General features: G+C 38.2%; 1 protein-coding gene and 1 long non-coding RNA gene across 10 annotated transcripts in view; both read left to right on the top strand.

Annotated features, from left to right (window-relative positions):
- Nucleotides 1-1,965, top strand: part of LOC109250594 (uncharacterized) — a 44,747-nt gene extending 42,782 nt beyond the window's left edge. For both annotated transcript variants that reach the window (XR_002073097.1, XR_002073096.2), the window contains exon 3: nt 1,804-1,965. This is a non-coding gene — a long non-coding RNA (uncharacterized LOC109250594). The remainder of the gene's footprint in view (nt 1-1,803) is intronic.
- A 7,599-nt stretch (nt 1,966-9,564) lies between these two features.
- Nucleotides 9,565-22,500, top strand: part of ACBD6 (acyl-CoA binding domain containing 6) — a 210,173-nt gene continuing 197,237 nt past the window's right edge. Inside the window, exons 1-3 of one of the 8 annotated variants that reach the window (XM_019428080.2) lie at nt 9,565-10,197; nt 16,673-16,737; nt 19,409-19,505. In XM_019428080.2, coding sequence (XP_019283625.1) covers nt 9,976-10,197; nt 16,673-16,737; nt 19,409-19,505 — 384 coding nt within the window. In that variant the 5' untranslated portion in view covers nt 9,565-9,975. The remainder of the gene's footprint in view (nt 10,198-16,672; nt 16,738-19,408; nt 19,506-22,500) is intronic. The other 7 variants (XM_019428096.2, XM_019428087.2, XM_053909163.1 and 4 more) reach the window with 7 other exon arrangements.

Raw genomic sequence — 22,500 nt, 5'->3', positions numbered from 1 at the left:
AAGCTATTTTACTGTGCAGAAGCTAGCAAAGGACAAATTACATATTTAAGATAAAATATTACATGTGGACTTCATTTTCATCTTCTTGATATTTTATATGAAATTGAGATTCTTTGAATCATTTACAAAACATGTCAATTAAAAAGAGATTTCAGGAACTTTTGCTAATGTGTTAGGCTTTTGCTTTTACCAAGCACAAATGTAGGCTCAATGCCTTTTTTTTTTCTTTTCAAATATTTTATTTACTTTTTGAGATAGAGTGTAAGCAGGGGAGGGGCAGAGAGAGAGAAGGGGACAGAGGATCCAAAGCTGGCTGACAGCAGCGAGCGTGATGTGGGGCTTGAACTCACGAAATGAACCACGAGATCATGACCTGAGCCCAAGTAGGATGCTCAACCAATTGAGCCAAGCAGATGCCCCGGTTCAATGCCTTTTTTAAAAAAAAGTTTTATTTTATTTATTTATGTATTTATGTATTTATGTATGTATGTATGTATTTATTTATTTTGAGAGAGAGAAAGGGAGAATGCGCATGTGAGCTGGGCGGGGGGGGGGGGGGGGGGGGGGGAGCAGAGAGATAGGGAGAGAAAGAATCAGAAGCAGGCTCTGTTATCAGTGCAGTTCTCGAATTCGAGAACGGTGAGATCATGACCGAGTCAGAATCAAGAGTCAGATATTTAACAGACTGAGCCACCCAGATGCCCCAGGCTCAATGCCTTTGATGATTGTATATACCTGTACACTCATAGAATCAGAAATGGTAATTAGCATGTGGTCAGTTGTCAATAAATTCTTGTTGATTATTCACCTTCACTATAAAGTGCTTTGATTTTTTTTGACAAAGCCTTTTGGATCTGAGCTCTGGCTTTCATATGCTAATATATGTATAATACATACATATCCATGTATTTTAGTTTTAAGTGATTTGAATTATGTGTGTACTTAAAGCCTTTTTGGCAAAACTAGGAAAAATTGAATACAGAGGACTACATGTTAGTTGTCATTTGTTAATTTTCTTAAGTATGAGAATGGCATTATGCTTTTAGGTTTTGAAGTACCGTGATGTCTGTAACTGATTTTCAAATGGTTCATCAGAAAATTATAGGTAGGTAGATAGATAAAGCAAATATGGAAAAATGTTAACAATTGTTGAATTCAGGGGATAGACAGTTGGGTGATTCTTTACTATTCTTACAATTTTTCTGTATATTTGAAAATGTTAATAATAAACAATTGATTAAAGAAAACTTGCTATCATGAGAAAAATCAGAAGCAGGAACATTAATATTCAGACCAATTATAATAGCCAGTGACGTGGATGTGCATACATGAATTGTGTGACGGAATCTCTGTTACTAAGGTTTATCGTGCTGTTATTTCTGAGCAATACTTGATGAATTCTAATAAATAGATGTTACTATTTGCTTGACCCATTTGGGGGATCAGGAATAGAGGTTTAATTCTATAGTCAAAACAATGGCTTAAAGGTATACACGATCATTTGACATTTCAAGAGATGGAAGTTAAAAACTTACAATCAGGCTTCAATCAGAAAAATAAACGGGTAATTTAATTTTTAATATAAAGATGTTTTTGGAAAAAAATGATACATTGCAAACTACTTGAATGTTATTTTCTCTTTTTAAGGTAATATAAACAAAACTGGTTAATGTGATTATATCTGCCTGACCAGATTTTCTTGATGATAAAAACCATTCCTGGTTTTTTATTACTAATGTCTGATGAACTCTTGCAAGCATTTTTAAATGCCACAAAATTCATCAAAGTCATGATTTCTTCCAGGATGATGCTCAGCTGTGGATAATATCAACAACAATGGGACGAACAATTTTGATGAATGCAAACTGAAAGAAAATGCAGCATATGAAATTCACATTTTGGTATATTTTTATTTGCTAAGTCTTTTCAGCTTTAATAAACACATGTCAAGATATACCTACTAAATATTCTATCTTCTATTGTGCATTTTAGAATGTCAATTTTAAACTTAAAGTGCCCCCAAATATTTGGAAGAACAGGGTGAGGTGCAAGAACTTTTTTTTTTTCAAGAAAAGAAAATCCAGCAACAAAAACAACAACCAACAACAATAAAGAGGGGGTAATGACGTAGATTCAGAGCTAAGCTTATCTCACTCTACACTGTATAACCTCTATTTCTTACTGTGACATTCAGAATAATAAGTGTACTCATTAGGACATTTTTAACCAAGCACATCTTAACAAAGTCTGTTTTCCTCTTCAATCTCAGTTCTTTGGTTCTAAGTCTAAAGAAGAAACACCATTAGGATTTGGCTTCTGTTCAAAATAAAGATATAATTACATAAAAAATTGCTCCATTCCTTCTCCAAGGTGGGTGTCTTTCCCAAACACGAAGACAAAGATACTCTAGCAAACCTCTGATCGGCAGAAAACAAACCTGGCTCTATGTTGCCATCATGTGGTCAATATCTATATTACACCTTCACTCCACCGGTGCCGCGCAAGATGGCAGCCACCTGGAATCTTAAACCACCTAGAGTAGTGTCAGTGGGTCAAACCCACAGGCCTCATTTTTCATATAAAGAAACTACATTTTATGGAGGTGCAGTGTGTTAGTTATGTTTTTGTTTTCTTAACCCTTTATTCTTCAACCTAGTAACTGTACCCAGAAAAAGATAACAGGTTAACGAGATGGATACAAAAATGTTTAGTTTCTTAGTTCCAAGTTCAGTGATTCTTTCCTTAAAGATCTTTACTTTTAATGCACCTACACATAGTTCACATTAATTTCTGCCAATTGACTAATAGCTCCCTTTTAATTTAATGAATACTGAGCACCGTGTGTTTTAGTAGATATAAAAGGCCCAGACTATAGCATTGTGTGTCAACTATACTTCAGCAAAAATACATACATACACACATTTTAGGAGATCTGTGTGTTAGATCCACTTGGTCATCCACCTAAATATATCAGGCCTCATGCAAGTCACTCGATGTTTAAAGGGCTCCTTCCTCCTCTGCTCTCTGCTCAACAAAGGACTTTTATGGGGGAGAATATCCAGCAAAAAAATCCTATCATTATTTTGTTTCAGTGTGCACCACGAGATTTAGTACTTAATTTTACTGTCTTATTTAATTTTATAATTTTTCTAATGAGTCCTAATCTTGTTTCTACAACTAAAATTTAAGTTATTTGATTGCAAGAATGATAGCAGACTCTCTGGCCTGTGGACTGTATTACATTACCTGAAAGGTTAATAGTCTGCATTTTAATAATTCAATGTCGATTAATTTTCAGCAAGTCAAAATAACAATGAAATTGTAAAACTATTTCACTACTTCACCTTCGTATTATACTAATATATAATATGAAGCACCATTGATGTACTAGTTAATATATTAACAACAACAACAACCAAAATGTTTCAAATGTGGGCCAGAAGTGAGCCATCACTACCCGCTTACTTGAGCCCACTGATTTTCTATATTACTCTGTGGTTCATTTTACCAAGCACAGTAGAATCTCTTCAGGACTGATATCTAAGAGTATGCTAGGCTTTTATTATTTAATCCTATTTTGCTTTGTGGCAGATGATTTGCCCTTGTATTTGAATTCATGTAATGCTAAGCAGCATTACACAAGGTTCTACCATTAAGTCAGTTTCTAAACCCACAAACACATCCCCCAGAAATCTCTGTTACTTACACTAAGTTAAGCCCATCCATTACCATCAAACATCCTCTACTAGGGGGGAGGGGTCTCAAAATTAATCAAAGTTTTTTTTAATTTTTAGTAGGAAATATCTAACTTCCTGAGAACTTGAGGATGTGTTTTCATTTGTTTGTTTGTTTCCATTAAATTTTACTCATCATACAGAATTCACAAGGACTCCATGGTCGGGGCAGTGATTTTCCTGTTGTGATTCCTGTATTTGAAGGTGGTCAAATGAACTTCAAAATTATGCAAATCAGATAATATAGTCTAATGTCTCTATCTGCTTATCTGCCTATGTACTAGAGTCCCACTAATGTGCTTAAGAGTTGGATTAGGGGTGCCTAGGTGGCTCAGTAGGTTAAGGATCGAACTCTTGACTTCTGCTCAGGTCAGAATCTTGTGGTTTGGGGGAGAGAGAGACCTGAGTAGGGCTCTGTGCTGACAGTACTGAGTCTGCTTGGGATTCTCTCTCTCCCTCTCTCTCTCTGCCCCTCCCCTGCTTGCATGCTCGTGCACGCTCTCTCTTCAAATAAATAAACATTTTTAAAAAAGAGTTGCATTAAGGGCCATAGAATGCCTAAAAGATTACATCCTACTAGTTAAGTACCATCAATTTGATTAGTGACATACAAATAAGCCACTAACCTATAAGAACTCTATTCTTTTAAACATTTGCAAGATAATGCAGCCTTGGGGCACCTGGGTGGCTGGCTCAGTTGGTTAAGCACCTGACTCTTGATTTCAGCTCGGGTCATGACCTTGAAGATCATGAGCTTGAGCCCTGCATCCTGCTCCATGCTGACAGCGTGGAGCCTGCTTGGGATTCTCTCTCTCCCTCTCTCTCTGCCCCTCCTCTGCTCATGTTCTCTTTCTCACTCTCTCAAAGTAAATAAATAAGCTTAGAAAAAAGATAATGCAGCCTTTGTTAAGCAAGGTTTTCTTCTTAGGAGTAGGTTAACATATGTTCCAATATTTAGTTTATGTTGGTGAGAGAAAATCAGCTAATTACACTTCTGCTGTTTGCTTATTGATCTTACTTATTATTAAGTGAAAACAAGCAATATTGCTTGTTATTTTTATACCCCTGTGCATTTGCTCATGTTACTTCTGTCTGGCATGCCCTTTCCACATCACTTGTCATGTACTATTGCCCTTATTCATTTACTCTCCTAAGTCCTTAAAGAAAAATGACCAGGTCTTTTATAAATTCACTCATTTATCTATTCGATAAAGATTTAGCTATGTGCCAGCTCTGTGGAATACAGCAGTGATAAAATCAGACGAAAATCCCTGCCTTCCTGGAACTTATATAGACATGATATAACAAATGACTAAAACATATTGTCAGCTGGGTGGCAGTAAGTGCTAAAGAAGTGGGATAGGGTGTTGGGAGGATGGAGTTGCAATTTTTAATAAGGCAGCCAAGGAAAGTTTGGCTAATGCAACAACTGAGCAAAAAGACCTGAAAGAGGTGAGGGCAAACCTCCCCAAAGAAATCTGGGGATAGAGTGTTCCAGAAAGAGGGACTAGCAAGCATAAAGTCACTAAAATGGGAGTATTCTACATAATTCTAGATTTGAAGAAGAGCCAGAAAGGGGCCTATGTGGCTGGAGTAGAATAACATGAATAATAACCTTGTTTATCTTGATATCCCTAGGTTTTAATACTGTGTCTGAAACATATTAGGAATGAACAATTTTGATGAATTAATGAATATTTTAACGATAATGTAAAAAAAAAAAGGTCAATGTTTCACAAAACCTGAATTGTGCTAAATCCAGTTACTTTTTTAACAAAAATGTTTTCTTTGGTTGTCCTATCTTTAGTTTTGTCATTGGTATGACTTTTATTCAGGTTGTAGGTACATTCAGGATGTCATGTTGCAATATATTATAATCTTCTCTTTGCGCTTCTTCCTATTACTTATAAACAACTGTAACCTACAGTGAATACAGACACTGGAAAATGCTAGCAAACATTGTTGGATGGCATTCTTATAACATTCGGATCTCTTAGCAAATTAATAGTGCTACTTAGAATCACTTAAAGAATTTGCCAGTTTATGGAGTGACTTGTCTTCCAAAACTTATTTCTCAGAACATCACTCATAAAATGTGTATAAAGTGTACCATGTGCATGATCTTATTAACGTTTATTGTATTTGCAAAATGACTCACTGTTAGCAGCAGATGGGGCCATGAACACATGTACACCAAGGCAACCACCACCAGCAAGACTGATTAGCTCTTGACCACTTTTTGCCTGATTGTTCCTTTCCCTGGGTCACTTTGGACCCCAGGTGTTAGCATTTCCTGCTATGGCTTTTTTTTTTTTAAAGCAAAAACAAAAAATTTTTTTATGTTTTATTTATTTTTGAGAGACAGACAGAGACAGAGACAGAGCACGAGTGGGGGAGGGGCAGAGATAGAGGGAGACACAGAATCCGAAGCAGGCTCCAGTCTTTGAGCTGTCAGCACAGAGCCCGATGTGGGGCTTGGACCCACAGACCATGAGATCATGACCTGAGCTGAAATCGGATGCTTAACCAACTGAGCCACCCAGGCAACCCCCTGCTATTGTTTTTAACTTGTCAGTGGATCCCTTTGAATCAATAACCTCTCCAAATTGGTTGTTAATCTTTTATACTGATTAAGTTTTTATTCTAATTATGATATTTTATGTCTTCCCAATTTCTCTGCTGATTTCTTCTTGAGATTCAGAAAAACATATTCAGGGGCGCCTGGGTGGCTTGGTCGGTTAAGCGTCCGACTTCGGCTCAGGTCACGATCTCACGGTCTGTGAGTTTGAGCCCCGCATCGGGCTCTGTGCTGACAGCTCAGAGCCTGGAGCCTGTTTCAGATTCTGTGTCTCCCTCTCTCTCTGCCCCTCCCCTGTTCATGCTCTGTCTCTCTCTGTCTCAAAAATAAATAAACGTTAACAAAAAATTAAAAATAAGTGTTTAAAAAAAAAAAGAAAAACATATTCATTTCCCTACAGTTCCCAAGAAATGCTTGAAGGGAAACACCAACTGTAAAAGATTTATTTTCTCAAAGTTGGCAGATCCTGATAGTTTTGGAGTTTTCACAGAACCCTCAAGAAATCAAATGTTGTCAAGTGTCAATGCCCTTCAGCTGGAGGCTGAAATCAGGAAGTCAGCTATAGTAAACCCAGTTGTATTTATTTCTTGTTGCAACAAGGAAGAATACACACCATGGGGAACCATGGGCTGGCTCAGTAAGAAGATGTTCAGAAAACACCTATTACAGAATTTGGGCTTTGGTTGGTGACTTGAGGTAGAGTCTGAAGAAACAGGGACTTGTCCTCAATTGGATGCTATCAGAAAGCCAGGACAATTCCATGATTGGGCATCTCAATAAATCTTATCTATAGGGAGAGAAGACTAACATGAGAATAAAGCTATAGTTTGTAAAGAAGTAATAATCATTCATTTTGGCCAATAGAAAGGGTGTTTGGTATTTTGTGGGGCAGAGTGATATTGTTTTTGTCTGTATTTAGATAAGTTTATGAAGTGTTTTGTTTTGTCTTATTTTATCATGCTTTTACAATGATACCTTGTCCAAGGTTGATATTTCATGAGGTTATTTGTATCTATAGGAGAATAATACGGCTTAACTGTGAGTGTCAGGCCAGCTTCTGAATGTCAGGGACTCTTCATGTTTTTTCCTTTTCATACGTTATTTTAAAAAGTTTTTTTTTTAAGTTTATTTATTTATTTTGAGTGAGAGATAGGGGCAGAGGGAGAGGGAGAGAGAGAATCCTGAGTAGACAGCGCAGAGCCTGATGCAAGGCTTGAACTCGTGAACCATGAGACCATAACCTGAGCAGAAATTAAGAGTCGGATGCTTAACTGACTGAGCCACCCTGGCACCCCTTTCACGTTATTTTTTATCTTTTCATTCAAATACAGTGTACATACAGAAAAGTATACATTTTAAGTGAGCTTTGATAAAGCGAACACACCGGTGTAACCAGGGTTCAGTTCAAGACTAAAAGTCTTTTGACTTTTAACACCACAGAATAGTTTTTCAGGCTTTTGAGCTTTTTATGAATGGAAGCATATGAGCTCTTTTGTGTCAGCCTTCTTGGGTTCTACATTATGAGATTTATTCGTGTGTTGTATGTTACTGTAGTTCATTTTTGCTGCTAAGTAGTACTCCATTTTGTAAGCACACTACAGTTTTATTCGACTGTTGGTGGACATTTGGGAGTCTCCAGTTTGGAGCAGTATAGAAATAATGGTGCCATGAATGTTCTGGTACATGTATTTTGGTGGACACATGTATGCATTCTTGCCGGGTAAAAGTGGAATTGCTGTATGCTTATATTCATAAAAGAGTTTTGCCTGCTTTAGTCCCATGTTATTTAAACTGCTGTTGAATACAGAAAAAGATGAAACTTGACTTTTTCCATGATTCTCTACTTACTAGTTGTGCACCTTAGGCACGTTATTCAATGACTCTGCTGATTTCCTATGTGCAGAGTGGAAATAACTGTACCTACCTTTGGTAGTAAGGATTAAGTACCTTAAACAAGAAGGGATTCAATGAGTTATTATTATTATCACTTTTTAATTGTAAGAATTTGTTCTTGGCCATCCCTTGCTTGGGTTGAGTGCCTTGAGAGCAAGAGACTGACAGTGGCACATTCTAGATGCTCAAAGAATATTTGTTGAATCCTGACCAAAGCCTTCACAACTTCCTGTCTTTTCTTTCTTCTCTCACCTGTCTTTATCCCATGTCCACCTGCATAAAGTCTAACCCCAAATGGTCGATAACCACTTTTTTTTTTTTTTTTTTTTTTGAGAGAGAGTGAGAGAGAGAGAGCACATGTGAGTGGGGAAGAGGGGCAGAGGGAGAATGGGATCTTAAGCAGGCTCCAAGCTTGTGGAGCTGGTGGAGGGACTTGATCCCACGACCATTGTATCGTGACCTGAGTGGGAATCAAGAACGGGATGCTCAACGGACTGAGCCACCCAACTATCCCAATAACCGCTCCTTAGAACACTTTCTTTGTACCAAATCTGATGGTGCTTATTACATTGTTTTGAGTACTAAATGAACAATGTTTTCGTTTTTGTTTTACAACACTTGGGATATAATAACTACTAAGTAAAAGTTAATTGTTATCATCAGGTTAGGTTTTGTGTAGTTTTGTGAAGTTCCTTTAGGGCAGAACTGTGTCTCAGTTTTTGGTTTCACTTTAGTGTCTTCAAAGCACAGTGGCAAAGGCTGTCAGAGAAGACAAGTGCTAATGGCGGGGAGGGAGATGGGGCGTCCCAGTACCACCCAGGGAAGTGGGGCGTCCCACGGGCGTGCAAAGCGAGACAGAGAGGAGTGGGTCGACCAATTAGTCACGCGATTTAGGCGGTGAAGGCCCCAGCTCCCAATTTTTCACTCATTATTCAAGTTAGAGCTAAGTTCTCAAGCAACAGATGTTTGTGCAGGGATCGGAGGCCAGTTTGGGGACGCCCGGGTCACACACCCCTGGAGGCGGGTACAGCGGAACCTTCGTCCTCAGCTCCGTGTTTCCGCGACTCCGCTCCCATCGCTACACTACCAAATAGCCTGCCTCCTTCCCCACTCCCGATGGCCTATTCCGAGAACAGGTTCCAGACTTTGTGACTGCAATTTCAACAAAACGATTAACAGACATCCCGATGATCGAGGACAGTTTCTCCGAGCACCGTATCTCTAGCGCGCCCCCGCGAGTTCCCCTTAGCGGAGGGCGCCCAACGCAGGAACGCCCGCCCTTGCGGGTCCAACGCCGAGACCGCCTCCGCGCCTAGCCCCGCGCGCGTGCTCGGACGCGTGCTCAGGCGCGTACGCCGCCCCGTCCTGCCCCGCCTCGCGCGCACGCCGCCCCGCCCCGCCCGGCGCGCACGCCTCCCGGCCATCGCCGCCTGCCGCCCTTCCTCCCCGATCTCTCAGCTGCGCAGCCCCCAGACTCGCTCGCCGGTGGAGGGACCCGGGACGAGCCAGAGCGCGCTGTTAGCCTGAGGAAGCCGGGGGAGACCCGCTGGGCCGGGCAGAGCCGTCAAGAATAGCGGAGCCTGCCCCGCACGCCCGGGAGCGAAGTGAGAGCGAGGGAGAGTTACGTGAGGCAGCGCAGAGTAAGTGGGCTCGGGTCCGACTCGAGGTCGGGCTCGGGACCGAGACTGGTGGGCCAGGCCCCCGAGCCGGCGTTACCCCCGGTCTGAGGAGCACCGAGCGGACACAGAGGGACGGACCGAGCAAGGACTCATGGCCTCGCCATTCCTGCCCGCGGGGGCCACCACGGGCGACAGCGGCGGCGAGCTGAGCTCGGGGGACGACTCCGGTGATGTAGAATCCCTTCAGAGCCCCGAGACCGAGGCGTCCGGGAGCCTGACCGAGCTCTTTGAGAAGGCTGCAGCGCACCTCCAAGGCCTGGTTCAAGTGGCCAGCAGGGAGCAGCTCTTGTACCTGTATGCCAGGTACAAGCAGGTAAAGTCCCAGGAAAGGGGTGGGTGCGGGAGAGCCATAGGAGACCTCTTTCCTCCAAAAACTAATAGTAATGGCTAGGTTTAAGTGTGTGTGTGTGTGTGTGTGTGTGTGTGTGTGTGTGTGTGTGTGTTTAATCATCTATTAAGGAATAGCATCATTTTGAATTTGGAAAGGACCGATCTGCTATCCTAGGGATGAAGGTTCACTGGACATTGAATGTCAGTTTTCTACGACTTCTCAGACTTGCACAGTGACCATGCACTTATGCTTTTACCAACTTTAGAAAATGAGGATGAGAAAATAAGATTTATCATTCACTGTTGCTAAGGGTCATATGGAGGTAGTTATGGAAGTAATATGGTCATATGGAAGTGATGTTAAAAAAAATTGTGAGATCCGAGGAAATTATATAATTGTCATAAAAGGGTGATGCAATACAAAATAAAGTATTACCACTTTTATTATTGTGATTTTTAAAGTCCTAAATATATTAGACTTATGTTTTGGCTAAATATGCTTCTCTTAGATACAATTATAAAAATGTTAGAGCTAGTAAACACCAGGTGAAATAATCCCCTTCTTTTGCAGGAAAGGGAAGCCCAAAAAGAGTAGATAACTTGCCTAGGGTCATACAGAAAATCAGAACTAGAACTAGGTTGTGGCTCCTGGACTCTCTCTAAGGTTCTGAACTTTACCTGGAAATAATAATCATAATGTCATGTAAGACATATTTAATTTATCATTCAAAGAATCAAAGGTACCAGAAGTAAAAATAATTAATTGCTTTATCATAATCAACCAATACACAGCATCTTTTATGTGCAAAACACTTGGGTGTTATGCCTTCAGGGAGTGCAAAGAAGAAAACCATGATGGTATTTGCCTTTAAGAGACTTAAAAAGTTACATGAGGCATCTAGATTTAAACATGTGAAAAATTGCTAACAAGAGTTAAATAACATTTTAGGAAGACTCCATCTCTTTGGAACACTGGAAGCAATGACGTTCTGGGTAATAGTCCATTTTATTTTACTAAAAAATTTTCCCCTGTCTTTTGCTTCTTGGTATCTATTTCCTCCTGTTTCCTTTTAGAAAAAATAGTTGAGGGTCCGTCTATATTCTTCAAGGGAATATGCTGAGTAGAGCATTGATGAATTTTGAAGATTGATGAATTTCAGTTATGAATATCAGTTAAAGTGGTTTGAGAGAGCCGTAGATACGTATGATATAATAGTGTTGAATGAAAATTGCCCCTGAATTGGCCTTGAAATTTGCTTTCTTGCAGAAGTTGTGGATATCTAATTTTTCTTTGGTTATTTACCCTGTCCAAATAACGTTAAAATGAGATGTGCAATGATTTAACAAGAGTTTATTGAACGTTGTCCTAGGACCTTTAACATGTCTGAATAATAATTCTCTGGGCAGTATAAGACTTTTCCTATAAATTCGCTGGAGAACATTCTTTTTCTTTCTAGGACATAACCTTATCTACTGATAATAGAGTCATAATTATTAAATATCTGATTTCTAAGTTACCAGTGAACTGCAGTCACCTGTCAGCTGGTAACGATTCTGTCTCAAGTATACTCCATCCAGATACACTGAAAGAGGTGTGCCCCTCACCCTTATAAGAGTTTGATGTTAAGGTGTTTAGAAATACTTTGTATCTGGAAATAAAATTTTTCATTATTAGAGAATAAGGTTATGTTTACTTAGATATGACATTGGGACACAATTTTTATCAATTTCTTATAATTATTTTACTTTTAACAGAATCCTGAGATAGTGTTAAAAATAGCATCTTTGATAGAGTAATAAAGTTGAAATTCCAATATAATTTCTGCATCATGAATCAATTTCTCATGAAACAATTATGTTTTGTTTTGGAATAGCACTGTATTTTGTAGGCTGAATGAGGTAAAGTTGTCCCTAGGAAGATGATAAAAATAAGCTGAGCTGTGAATCTTCTTTTCTTGGGCAGAGCCCTAAACTTACCTAACATAGTAGCTCTTTTAGTTTCAGTGAAGCCTGTAGCTCCAAAATCATCTTTTAGTGAAGTTTCAAAAAGATCACACAAATTAACAGTTTTTTGATTCTCTGCATTAGCAGCAAAAGATAACTAATTGACACCTGTGAAAACTCTAGGACAATGAAAATTTCAAACTCCTTTTGGCTTTATTTTATAGGAGCCTTCAGCATGAGCACAGTGAGGATACTCAGCATGTTCTCTTACTTTAACCTGGTCACATGATTCACTGGCATTTGCTATTAGCACCCTTTGTTAAAATATTCTCTTTCAAGGCACTGGATGTATTATATATATCAGAGAGAACAGAGTTTAGATGTTCTTTTAAAATGGTACCTTTTATAACTCTGCTTTATAGCTCATGATTCATTATTTAATCATTTGGAAACTGTTGCTCATCAAGTCCTAAAATCCTGTAGTTTTATTTTTCCAGTCTTTTCTGATCCAGAACTGTTCTTTGAATTTGGGAATACAAAAGCTTCTGTGTCAGAATACAGGGTCAGCTGCTGAACTTTTATTTTCATTGCACATAATGGTGTGGAGGTAGGTGATCTAGAGCTGGTAGGGTGGCTCTGCTTCATGAGATCATCCAGGGGCTTGGTCTTTTTCTGTCCTGTAGTTCTGTCATCCCTCAAGGCAGCAGTTCTCAAATTATGGTCTAGAGATCCCTGAGAATCCCTGAGACTTTCTCAGGAGATCTGTAAGGTCAAAACTATTTTTGTAATAATACTAATACACTGTTTGCTTTTTTTCTATGTGATGAAACTGGTGATGCATCCGTACGAATCAAGGCAGTGGCAGCAAACTATACTAGTAGTCTGGTATTTTTACCACTATGTACTCAGAGTAAAAAAAAAATCCAATTTCACTTAAAAATGTCTTTGATAAAGCAGTAAAAATCATTGATTTTTATTAATATTAATTCTTGAGTAGGAGTCTTTAGTATTGTGTGTGATGAAATGCAGGGTACACCCAAGGCACTTCTGCACACTAAATTATATTGGCTATTTTTGAGGAAAAACACGTGTAATTTTTGAGTTGCAAGCTGAGCTATCCAGTTTTTTCATGAAATATGATTTTTCCTTAATAGAACAAGTCACAGATAAACTATGCTTGTTCAAATTTGAGTATTTGGGGGATAGTTTCTTCAAAGTGAATAAAGTGAGCCAGTCACTTTAAGGAAAAAAGCTGTTAGTATTTGTTGCCAATGGTAACATTTGAACCTTCAAGTGAAAATTAGTAGTTTGGAAAATCTGTATCTGCCGTATGAACCAAACAGCTTCCTAATACTTAAAAACTTTTTGATGAGATTAATGGTGACTTTAATGATTGAAAACTTTTGCTTTTGTGTAACGGACTGTGTCAACATTTGGAAGGAATGCACAACTCAGTGAACCATATTTTCCAAATATTGCATGAAATGTTACAAATTGTGAGTAAAAGATCCATTCAAAGTGCAAGTTAGGGCGCATGTGTGGCTCGGTTGGATTTCCGACTTTGGCTCAGGTCATGATCTTGTGGTTTGTGGGTTTGAGCCCCACGTCGGGCTCTGTGCTGACAGCTCAGAGCTTGCAGCCTGCTTCAGATTCTGTGTCTCCCTCTCTCTCTGCCCCTCCCTCGCTCATGCTCTGTCTCTCTCAAAAATAAATAAACGTTAAAAAAATTAAAAAAAAAACAACGAAGTGCAAGTCAGACCAATGGATTTTATTGTAACAGTATGAAAAGTTCATTGATAGGACCTCAGAGTCCCCATTGCATCTAACCTTAAAGAAACTGCCACTTGTTGAGTTTTGGTGTGGTATCAAAGAAGAATATCCACAGTTATCTGAAAATGCTACTAAATTCTTCTCTCATTTCTAACAACAAATCTGTGTGAAGCTGCATTTTCTTCATATACTTCAAACAAAGCAACATATTGCAGTAGATTGGATACAGAAATAGATAAGAGAATACAACTGCTAGAAGGCAGACATTAAAGAGATGTGCAAAATGTAAAACGATGTCACTTTTCTCAATAAAGTTTTTTTGCTTCATATAGTTACTTTTATAAAATTTTGTTATTAATTTAATGAGTTTATTTTTAAATGAGTTAATGCATATTTTAAGAAGTCTTCTAATTTTTAATATGGTAAATATTGATAGAGACAACTCACATAAAGCTCCTTGGGGTCCTCATTTTCTAAGAGAATAAAGGCATCATGAGACCAAAAAGTTTTATAACTGTTCCCCTTAGATCCTCTTTTCCTGGCCAGAGATGGCTCACCATCACCACATGCATGTTCTAGTGAGGGAGGGATCAGGGAAAGGGAAGGACAAGCCCCCTTTTCTTTCCTTTTTTTAATGTTTGTTTATTTTTGAGAGAGAGAGGGCAAAGAGGATCCCAAGTGGGCTCTGCGCTGACAGCAGAGAGCCCAATGTAGGGCTTGAACTCACAAACCACGAGATCATGACCTGAGCCAAAGTCAGTCGCTTAGCCAACTGAGCCACCCAGCCACCCCATTAAGGAAGATATTTATATCACTTTCACACACATCTCGTCCCTTGAACCTGGGCTTAAGTTGCGTGACCACATGTAATGTTTAGCTGGATGACCATGTGTCTGGCCAAGATTTCGTGTAGGAGAAATGGAGAATAGATGTTGGTGTTTGTTTCTGCCACTGGCTGGTGTCTGGATAAAAACCAAAGGTAGTAACTGCAGCTGTTTTTATGATGTGTCATAGTTTCTCTTATGCTTCTAATAATCCATCAGTTTGGGTGATTTTAGAGATGCCAGAACTGAAGCCTAGATTCTATGTGGTATGTAAAGCAAAGTGGTATAGAAAAGGAATATTGGACTTCGGAGTCAAACAGTCCTAAATTCAAATCCTGACTACTAATTCAGGATTTGCTAATGTAACGTGTGATAGCACCCCTCCTCAGTTTTTCTGTACTCATTTATAAAATCAGTTTGTAATGGCAAACCTAACAGGCAAATGGGTTGTGTGGCCCATTTGACATAACGTGTGAAACTTTTGTTTTATGGTGATCAAGAAATGCAGTTCCTGTTCTCTCACTGTTTCCCCTTTTGGTCCCATTATAAAAGATCTACTCCTGTGTAAAGGTACATTTTAATATTCATCTGAGGGCCATGTGATTGTTTGCTAAACAAATGATAGAGATGATTATTGTTATGAATTCAGAGATGGATGAAATCACTGTAGACTGAAAGGGTTCTTACATCTGAACTTTTGAGTGGGACTAAAAGGTGTAGCATTTTGAAAGGCTGAAGGAAGAGAAGGCATTTCATGTGAGGGCAATAACATGAGCAAAACAGAATAAAAATCCCTAAAGCAGTGAGTAGATCCGCCTGGTTAGCGAGTAGACCATCAGTTTGATTTTAGCAAAATTCAAGTGTATAAGAGTAATAGTAGATACTGAGTAGGTCTCTGAGAAGTAGATGCGGTCGGGTTGTGGTATTTAGCATTAGGAAAAATAGATATTTGGTTGAACATGTGCCTAACATATTCATTCCACATTCATCAAGCATTTTTAACAACCTTAGATTAGGCATTATATAAGGTGCAATGAATGTGTTAGGAATGGTTTCCTAGTGGCTGTGTTCTGACAGAAAGATGAGACTTTACACAAAATTTTCTAATACCAGGTAAAAGTGAAAAGTGCTTTCAGAGATATACAGAATAAATGCTGTGAGAGTTCATCAGAAAGAGAGATTACTTCTGCCAGTGGGAATCAGGGGCTGTATAATGAATTCTACACTTGTGTGAATTTCATTTGTTTATTCACAATGAAAATAATTATTGTATAGTTTTACTACAAATGTTATTTGAGGTTTTACAAATAAGTATTGACCACAAACAAGAAAAGATTATTGTGGAGTAGATAGAATTTATATTGTTGTTGAAAAACCCTTGAAAATTTTTTGCACGGCTTTCAGCATCTATATTTGTACTGATTAGTTTCATAATGGGATACTTTACAAACAGTGTGCTTTATCCTGGAATTTGGGAGAGAGAAAATGCTAATAATGTAATGAGAAGCAGCATAAACAATGTTATGAATTCTGATAAATTGTACTATAAATCTTGTTTTTTGCATGTTTAAAAATTCTTCAATAGAATAAATGGTAATAAGGATTACATAATCTGTATTTATAATTTGCCTTACATATATAATTTGTCTATTAGTTTAGGAATGCCAGTGTTTGTTACCCATGTTTTTTTGTGTATCACAGTGTTAGACAACAGTTGTTTTATGTGGTAAGCCAAAGCAGCCTTTATTTAAAGTTTGTTTTTTGTTTGCTTTGCAAAGAATGTTAAGTTTTGTTATTTTATATAGATATTTTCTAATCTGTAGTTACTAAGTATACATAATAAATTTGAAAATAAAAAGTTTCTCTCGTATTTCTTTGAAAAATAAGTTCTTGATTTTTTTTCCCCCTCCCTTCAATTAGGTCAAAGTTGGAAATTGTAATACTCCTAAACCAAGCTTCTTTGATTTTGAAGGAAAGCAAAAATGGTAAGAAATTCCTGGAATCTAATGAGGTTGTTGGAAATGGTTTAGGTGTTTAAGAATTAGAAAGTAGTGATCAGATTAAAGAATTATTTTTATGTTAATCTCTCTGCTATAGACTGTACTAACAACAGGCAATTGGGAGAGAGATTAAAAGAATCCGCTTTTAGCTAAGTATCCTAAAGGATTCTCATACCATGATGTTGCTATATACTTAGTCCACAACAGACATACACTTCTTACATGTGAATAGCTTCTTAGACAGTGACCATAAGAGCTATTCCTTGAGATTTTCCTATCCTGTCATACAGCCCCTAATGGATCACCACTTCTGTCCCCTGGAAGAATCTTTGGAAGAAGGACAGGAGGATGGGAACAGAGAACAGGATAAATCCTCATTTTTACTCCTCACCCCTGCCCCAATTCTATCTTCTCATTTCTATTGCTCTTCTGTTCCTTGCCCTACCCACACCACAGTGAAGACGTGCTTATAATAATCTGTTGGGGAGAAAGTGGGGGGGAAGATACTGAGTCCATTTCTTTCCTGAATCCATAAGAAAAAATTATACCCTCCCCAGTTTTTTTACTTATAATTCAGAAGTTCCTTCTTATCATATGAGGCCTTATTTACTCTTACCTAAGTGAAAAAAGAGCAATCGTGTACAACAGGGACCCTTAGTTACAGAAGGAAGGACTTTGGAGTGTCAGTCTTGGGATTAACAGTATAAAGGATAGGGTTTAAAAAATATATATGGTTGTAGAGAGAAGGGTGCTAGAAAAGGATTCTAACTTTACATTTTAGAGCAGTGCTCCTCAAAATGTGGTCCCTGACAAGTTGCCTCTCTGGACTGTTACCCAGCTGTAAAGAGAGAGGTGCAAAGCTTGAACTTAATGTAAATCAGTTATGTCATTAAGCCCCTGTTTAGTTCAGCTTTTTTTGGTGTAGGACATTCTCAGTAAAGGAAGCATTGCTTTGATCTCCATTCTGGCAGCATCTTTCTTTGCTCATGATGACAACTAGTTCTCTGACACTTTATTACCGTTGTAGAGAATAGCTGATGAAACTTTTATTGTGAGTTTTTTTGTTTTAACTTAAGAAATTTCATAACTTCAGCATTATTTTTTCCTATATGCTTGCCTATTTTTTCATTGTTTTTAGCAATTTTAAAAAGTTTTGATTTTACAACCACATAATAATTCAAGCAAGAATCATCAGTGGATGCTGAAACCGTTAGATGAAAAACTACTGAGGAGCAGCATTTACACAATTCTGACCCAGCGTTTACTTTTTAATTACAAGGAAGACAACTGGGAGATATTGCTTCTAGGTCTTTAATCTTATCATTGATGATGGGACAAAGTGATGTTATGTGCCCCCTGATGTGATGCATGGTAAAGGACACTCACCTATATATTGCTCTTGCCAAAACATTTAACCTGATTCTAATCATGATTGATCATTTTTGGCAAGAACACTGTAGGTGAGGAAACCTACAGTGAGAGAAATCCAAACTGATAGGTCTTTTATAAAACAACTGGTTTGGACTCTTAAAAAATGTCAATATCATGGAAGACAGAAAAAGATAAAGATACATGAAATCAATGCTATGTGTGAATCTTGATTGGCTCCTGGTCTGGGAGAAGAAATCTATACAGGACATTATTGGGTAATGAGGGAAATCTGAAGGTAGTCTATATATTTATATAATGGTATTGATGTTAAATTTCCTCACTTTGAAATATGCTGATGTATTTAGAGATAGAGTGTTAGGATGTATTCATTTATTGACTCAGGAGAGTCAGTAAAAATAAATTTGGAAAACCTCAGAAAGATGTTACATTCATTATGGGAGCAGGAAGGTGGTAAAAACCTGTGGCACTGAATTGTGTTTTATGCTGGATCAGTGGATCTACTTCCTGGTTGGAAGCAGAACTGGGAGGACAAAACCAAGAAAGAGCCTGTCTTGGCAGCTTGAAGAAAAAAGAAGAAAAGGATGACCCAGAAGGGGGCACAGGATTAAAATATTACTCTTGGTATTTATATTGCAAGTAGTCCCTACCTTCTTACTCATTAGAATTCTTATCTCTGTCCTTACCACCCCTCGCTTTGAAGTCCCTGTCTCAGGACCCACTACTAGCAGCTTACAGATGAGATAACAGCAGAAGGGAAAGGTGTATTTCTCACAGCTTAAATAAGAAGTTTGAAGTATTTTCCCAGGAAATATTGTTTCTTGTGCTGATTAGTTCCTATGTTACTGAAATGCTATAAGCACAGTTAATTCAAAAGGTGGAAACTACTTTTATTGGTCTGTAGATCATACATTCTCAATAGGGATGAAAGGTGGGTTTGGGGGAGTTATAAAATCTTGGATATTCTAGTGGTTTGTGGTCTTCCAAAATTCAATTGTTATACAATGTATCTGTGTTACTAAAATTTCATGGGGGAGGGTGATTAGGAAAAAATGTTTAAAAAGGCTCCTTAGGTGGTGGGATATAAGGTGTGCATTGGTATAGACCAAGGTAAATGCAAAAAGAGACCTACTCATCTATGGCTTGTTAGATCTATATCCCACATCCTTAAAATGTGTATGCCAGTTTTTTAATACTAAAAAGGAATGTGCTGTTTGCATTATTTCCATAGTTAATGATAGGTCATTTTGGATATTCTTTACTGTAGGGAAGCATGGAAAGCACTTGGTGATTCAAGCCCCAGTCAAGCAATGCAGGAATACATTGCAGTAGTTAAGAAATTAGATCCAGGTTGGAATCCTCAGGTAAGATTTGATGATTGTAAATAATGCTTTCCAAAAACATGATCTTCGTCTCTCAAAGAAAGGTTTAAAACAAGTGTAGGCTTAAGTAACATTTTTAAAGTTTTATTTTCTTAAAAGATTGTAAAGTTATTATAATATTTGCTTGTCTCAAAATGCTGTTCTTGAATGTTAACATAACCAGCTACTGATTCTGAGAACTCCTCTGAATTATAGAGAATTTTTAAAAGTATAATCATAATTTCAATTTTGTAAAAACTCCATTCATGTCAGAATTTGAAAGAGTTTAACATGAGATAATCATTATCTTGAGAAATGGTAGGTTTCTCTTGGATTTTTTTTATGAACACTTTCTGTACATGTACAAAATGCTTTTTGATGGGGATAAAATGTGTGTAAGACATGCTTTCTGCCATTGTATAGTTTAAAGTATATTATAGAAGATAAAACATAACAAAATATGATTATAGTATAAAACAGTAGTAATATGAGTGCTAGGGAATCCCGTGGAAAGAGATTACTTTGGACCTTGGGGGTGTTGGATGTTGTTCACTTAAGCGTACGCTTTTTTCCTGGTAACTTATTGGAGAACATCTAGAAAGAACTTAATAACAGTGGGGTTGCTATTTTATTTGAAAAAAATTTTAAAAACATGGTTGACAGGTGTTTTAGTGGAATAAAGACTACTTTGGTATCATGTAAAAAATTCAAATTGAGAGGTTCCTGGGTGGCTCAGTGGGTTGTGCCTGACTCTTGATTTCAGTTCTGGTCATGATCTCATGGTTCGTGAGTTCAAGCCTGCATCAGGCTCTGCACTGACAGTGTGGGGCCTGCTTGGGATTCTGTCTCTCTCTTTTTCTCTGCCCTTCCTCTGCTCATACTCTTTCTCCAAAATAAATAAGCTTAAAAAAATGCAAATTATTACTTTTTATTAATAATGCTTAGACAAAACATTTCAGTAATGAATGAATACAGCGATTTTCAGATTTTTTTGGTAATAATTGATTTCATTGGTACACATGTTTTACCAGTTTGAAGGAAGTTTGTTCTATTAATTATGGAATCCTGCTTAAATTTTTTTTTTTTAGTGTTTATTTATTTTTGAGAGACAGAGTGTGAGTGGGGGAGGGACAGGGAGAGAGGAAGACACAGAATCTGAAGCAGGCTCCGGGCTCTGAGCTGTCCATGCAGTTTGATGCAGGGCTAGAACTCACAAACCATGAGATCATGACCTCAGCCGAAGTTGGATACTTAACCGACTGAGCCACCCAGGCGCCCCAGTCATGGAATCTTAAAATGTCTTAAAGATTATATCTTATGACATAAAAAAATCTATCTTAATTGTGACTATAGACAGGGAGAGATAACCAGCTTAGGGTATCTTTGATGATACGACTGGCTTTTTGAAGTCATTGAAACATTTCCTGATGTTTTTGATGTGCGTGAATATTCATTTTCAGAAATATTCCATTTTGTTAATATCTTTTATAAAACAAGTTTGCATACAAATACATATCATAGAGGTCCTAAGGACTTCATATCTGAAATTCAGTGGTCAATATAGGTGCCCCTCTGAGCTGAACTCAGCCTGAACACATATGGCACAGTGTTTAAAAAGCAAAACAAGGAGGGTGTGCCTGGGTGGCTCAGTTGGTTAAGCATGCTACTCTTGGTTTCAGCTTAGGTCAGGATCTCACAGTTCGTGGGTTTAAACCCCACATTGGACTCTGCTCTAACAGTGCCAAGCTTGCTTGGGATCCTGTCTCTCCCTCTTTCTCTGCCCTTCCCCCACTTGTGCTTGCTTTCTCTTTCAAAATAACTAAACATTTAAAAATACATAAATAAAAAGCAAAAAAAAACCTTGAGTTTGAATGCATTTTGGTGAGTACTTGTCAGTCACTGTGGTCTTAGTTCTTCCCTGTTGATTTTACTTGACTGTTTCTGATGGCTGGCCCATGTAGACATTTGAGTTTAGAACTTCTTTTTTTTTTTTTTAATGTTTATTTATTGTGAGAGAGAGAGAAAGCACAAGCAGAGGATGGGCAGAGGGAGAGAGAGAGAGAATCCCAAGCAGGCTTCATGTTCTGACGTGGGGCTTGGTCTCATGACCATGAGATCATGACCTGAGCCCAAATCAAGAGTCAGACGCTTATATACATTGGAATACTACTTGGCAATGAGAAAGAATGAAATCTGGCCATTTGTAGCAACGTGGATGGAACTGGAGAGTGTTATGCTAAGTGAAATAAGTCAGGCAGAGAAAGACAGATACCGTATGTTTTCACTCATATATGGATTCTGAGAAACTCAACAGAAGACCAGGGAGGAGGGGAAGGGGTAAAAAAAGTTACAGAGAGGGAAGGAGGGAAACCAAAGAGACTCTTAAATACTGAAAACAAACTGAGAGTTGATGGGGGGGGGGGGATAGGGGGAGGGGAAAGTGGGTGATGGGCATTGAGGAGGCACCTGTGGGATGAGCACTGGGTGTTGTATGGAAACCAGTTTGACAATAAATTTCATAAAAAAAAGAGATGCTTAATCAACTCAACCACCTAGGTGCCCTTGAGTTTATAACTTCTGGTAAATGACAAAAATTATGATTTCTTACCTTCAGTACCTTAATTACTACTAAATAAAGTTGTGTTAACTCTCACTCTTACAAATGGTTACAGAGTCCATGTGGTTAGATAATTCTTCCTTATGGAAATTTAAACAGGCAGTAAGGATGCTTTTTAAAAATATCTGAGGGGCGCCTGGGTGGCTCAGTCAGTTGGGCGTCCGACTTCAGCTCAGGTCACAATCTTGCTGTCCGTGAGTTCGAGCCCCGCGTCAGGCTCTGGGCTGATGGCTCAGAGCCTGGAGCCTGCTTCCGATTCTGTGTCTCCCTCTCTCTGTGCCTCCCTCTCTCTGTGCCCCTCCCCCGTTCATGCTCTTTCTCTCTCTGTCTCAAAAATAAATAAACGTTAAAAAAAAAAATTAAAAAAAATAAAAAATAAAA

The sequence above is a fragment of the Panthera pardus genome, unplaced genomic scaffold (genome assembly GCF_024362965.1).
Source record: "Panthera pardus isolate Hobbes unplaced genomic scaffold, ASM2436296v1 HiC_scaffold_21, whole genome shotgun sequence".
Taxonomy (NCBI): domain Eukaryota; kingdom Metazoa; phylum Chordata; class Mammalia; order Carnivora; family Felidae; genus Panthera; species Panthera pardus.
The sequence above is the reverse complement of the archived record's forward strand: the minus strand, read 5'-3'. Positions and strand labels throughout refer to the sequence as shown.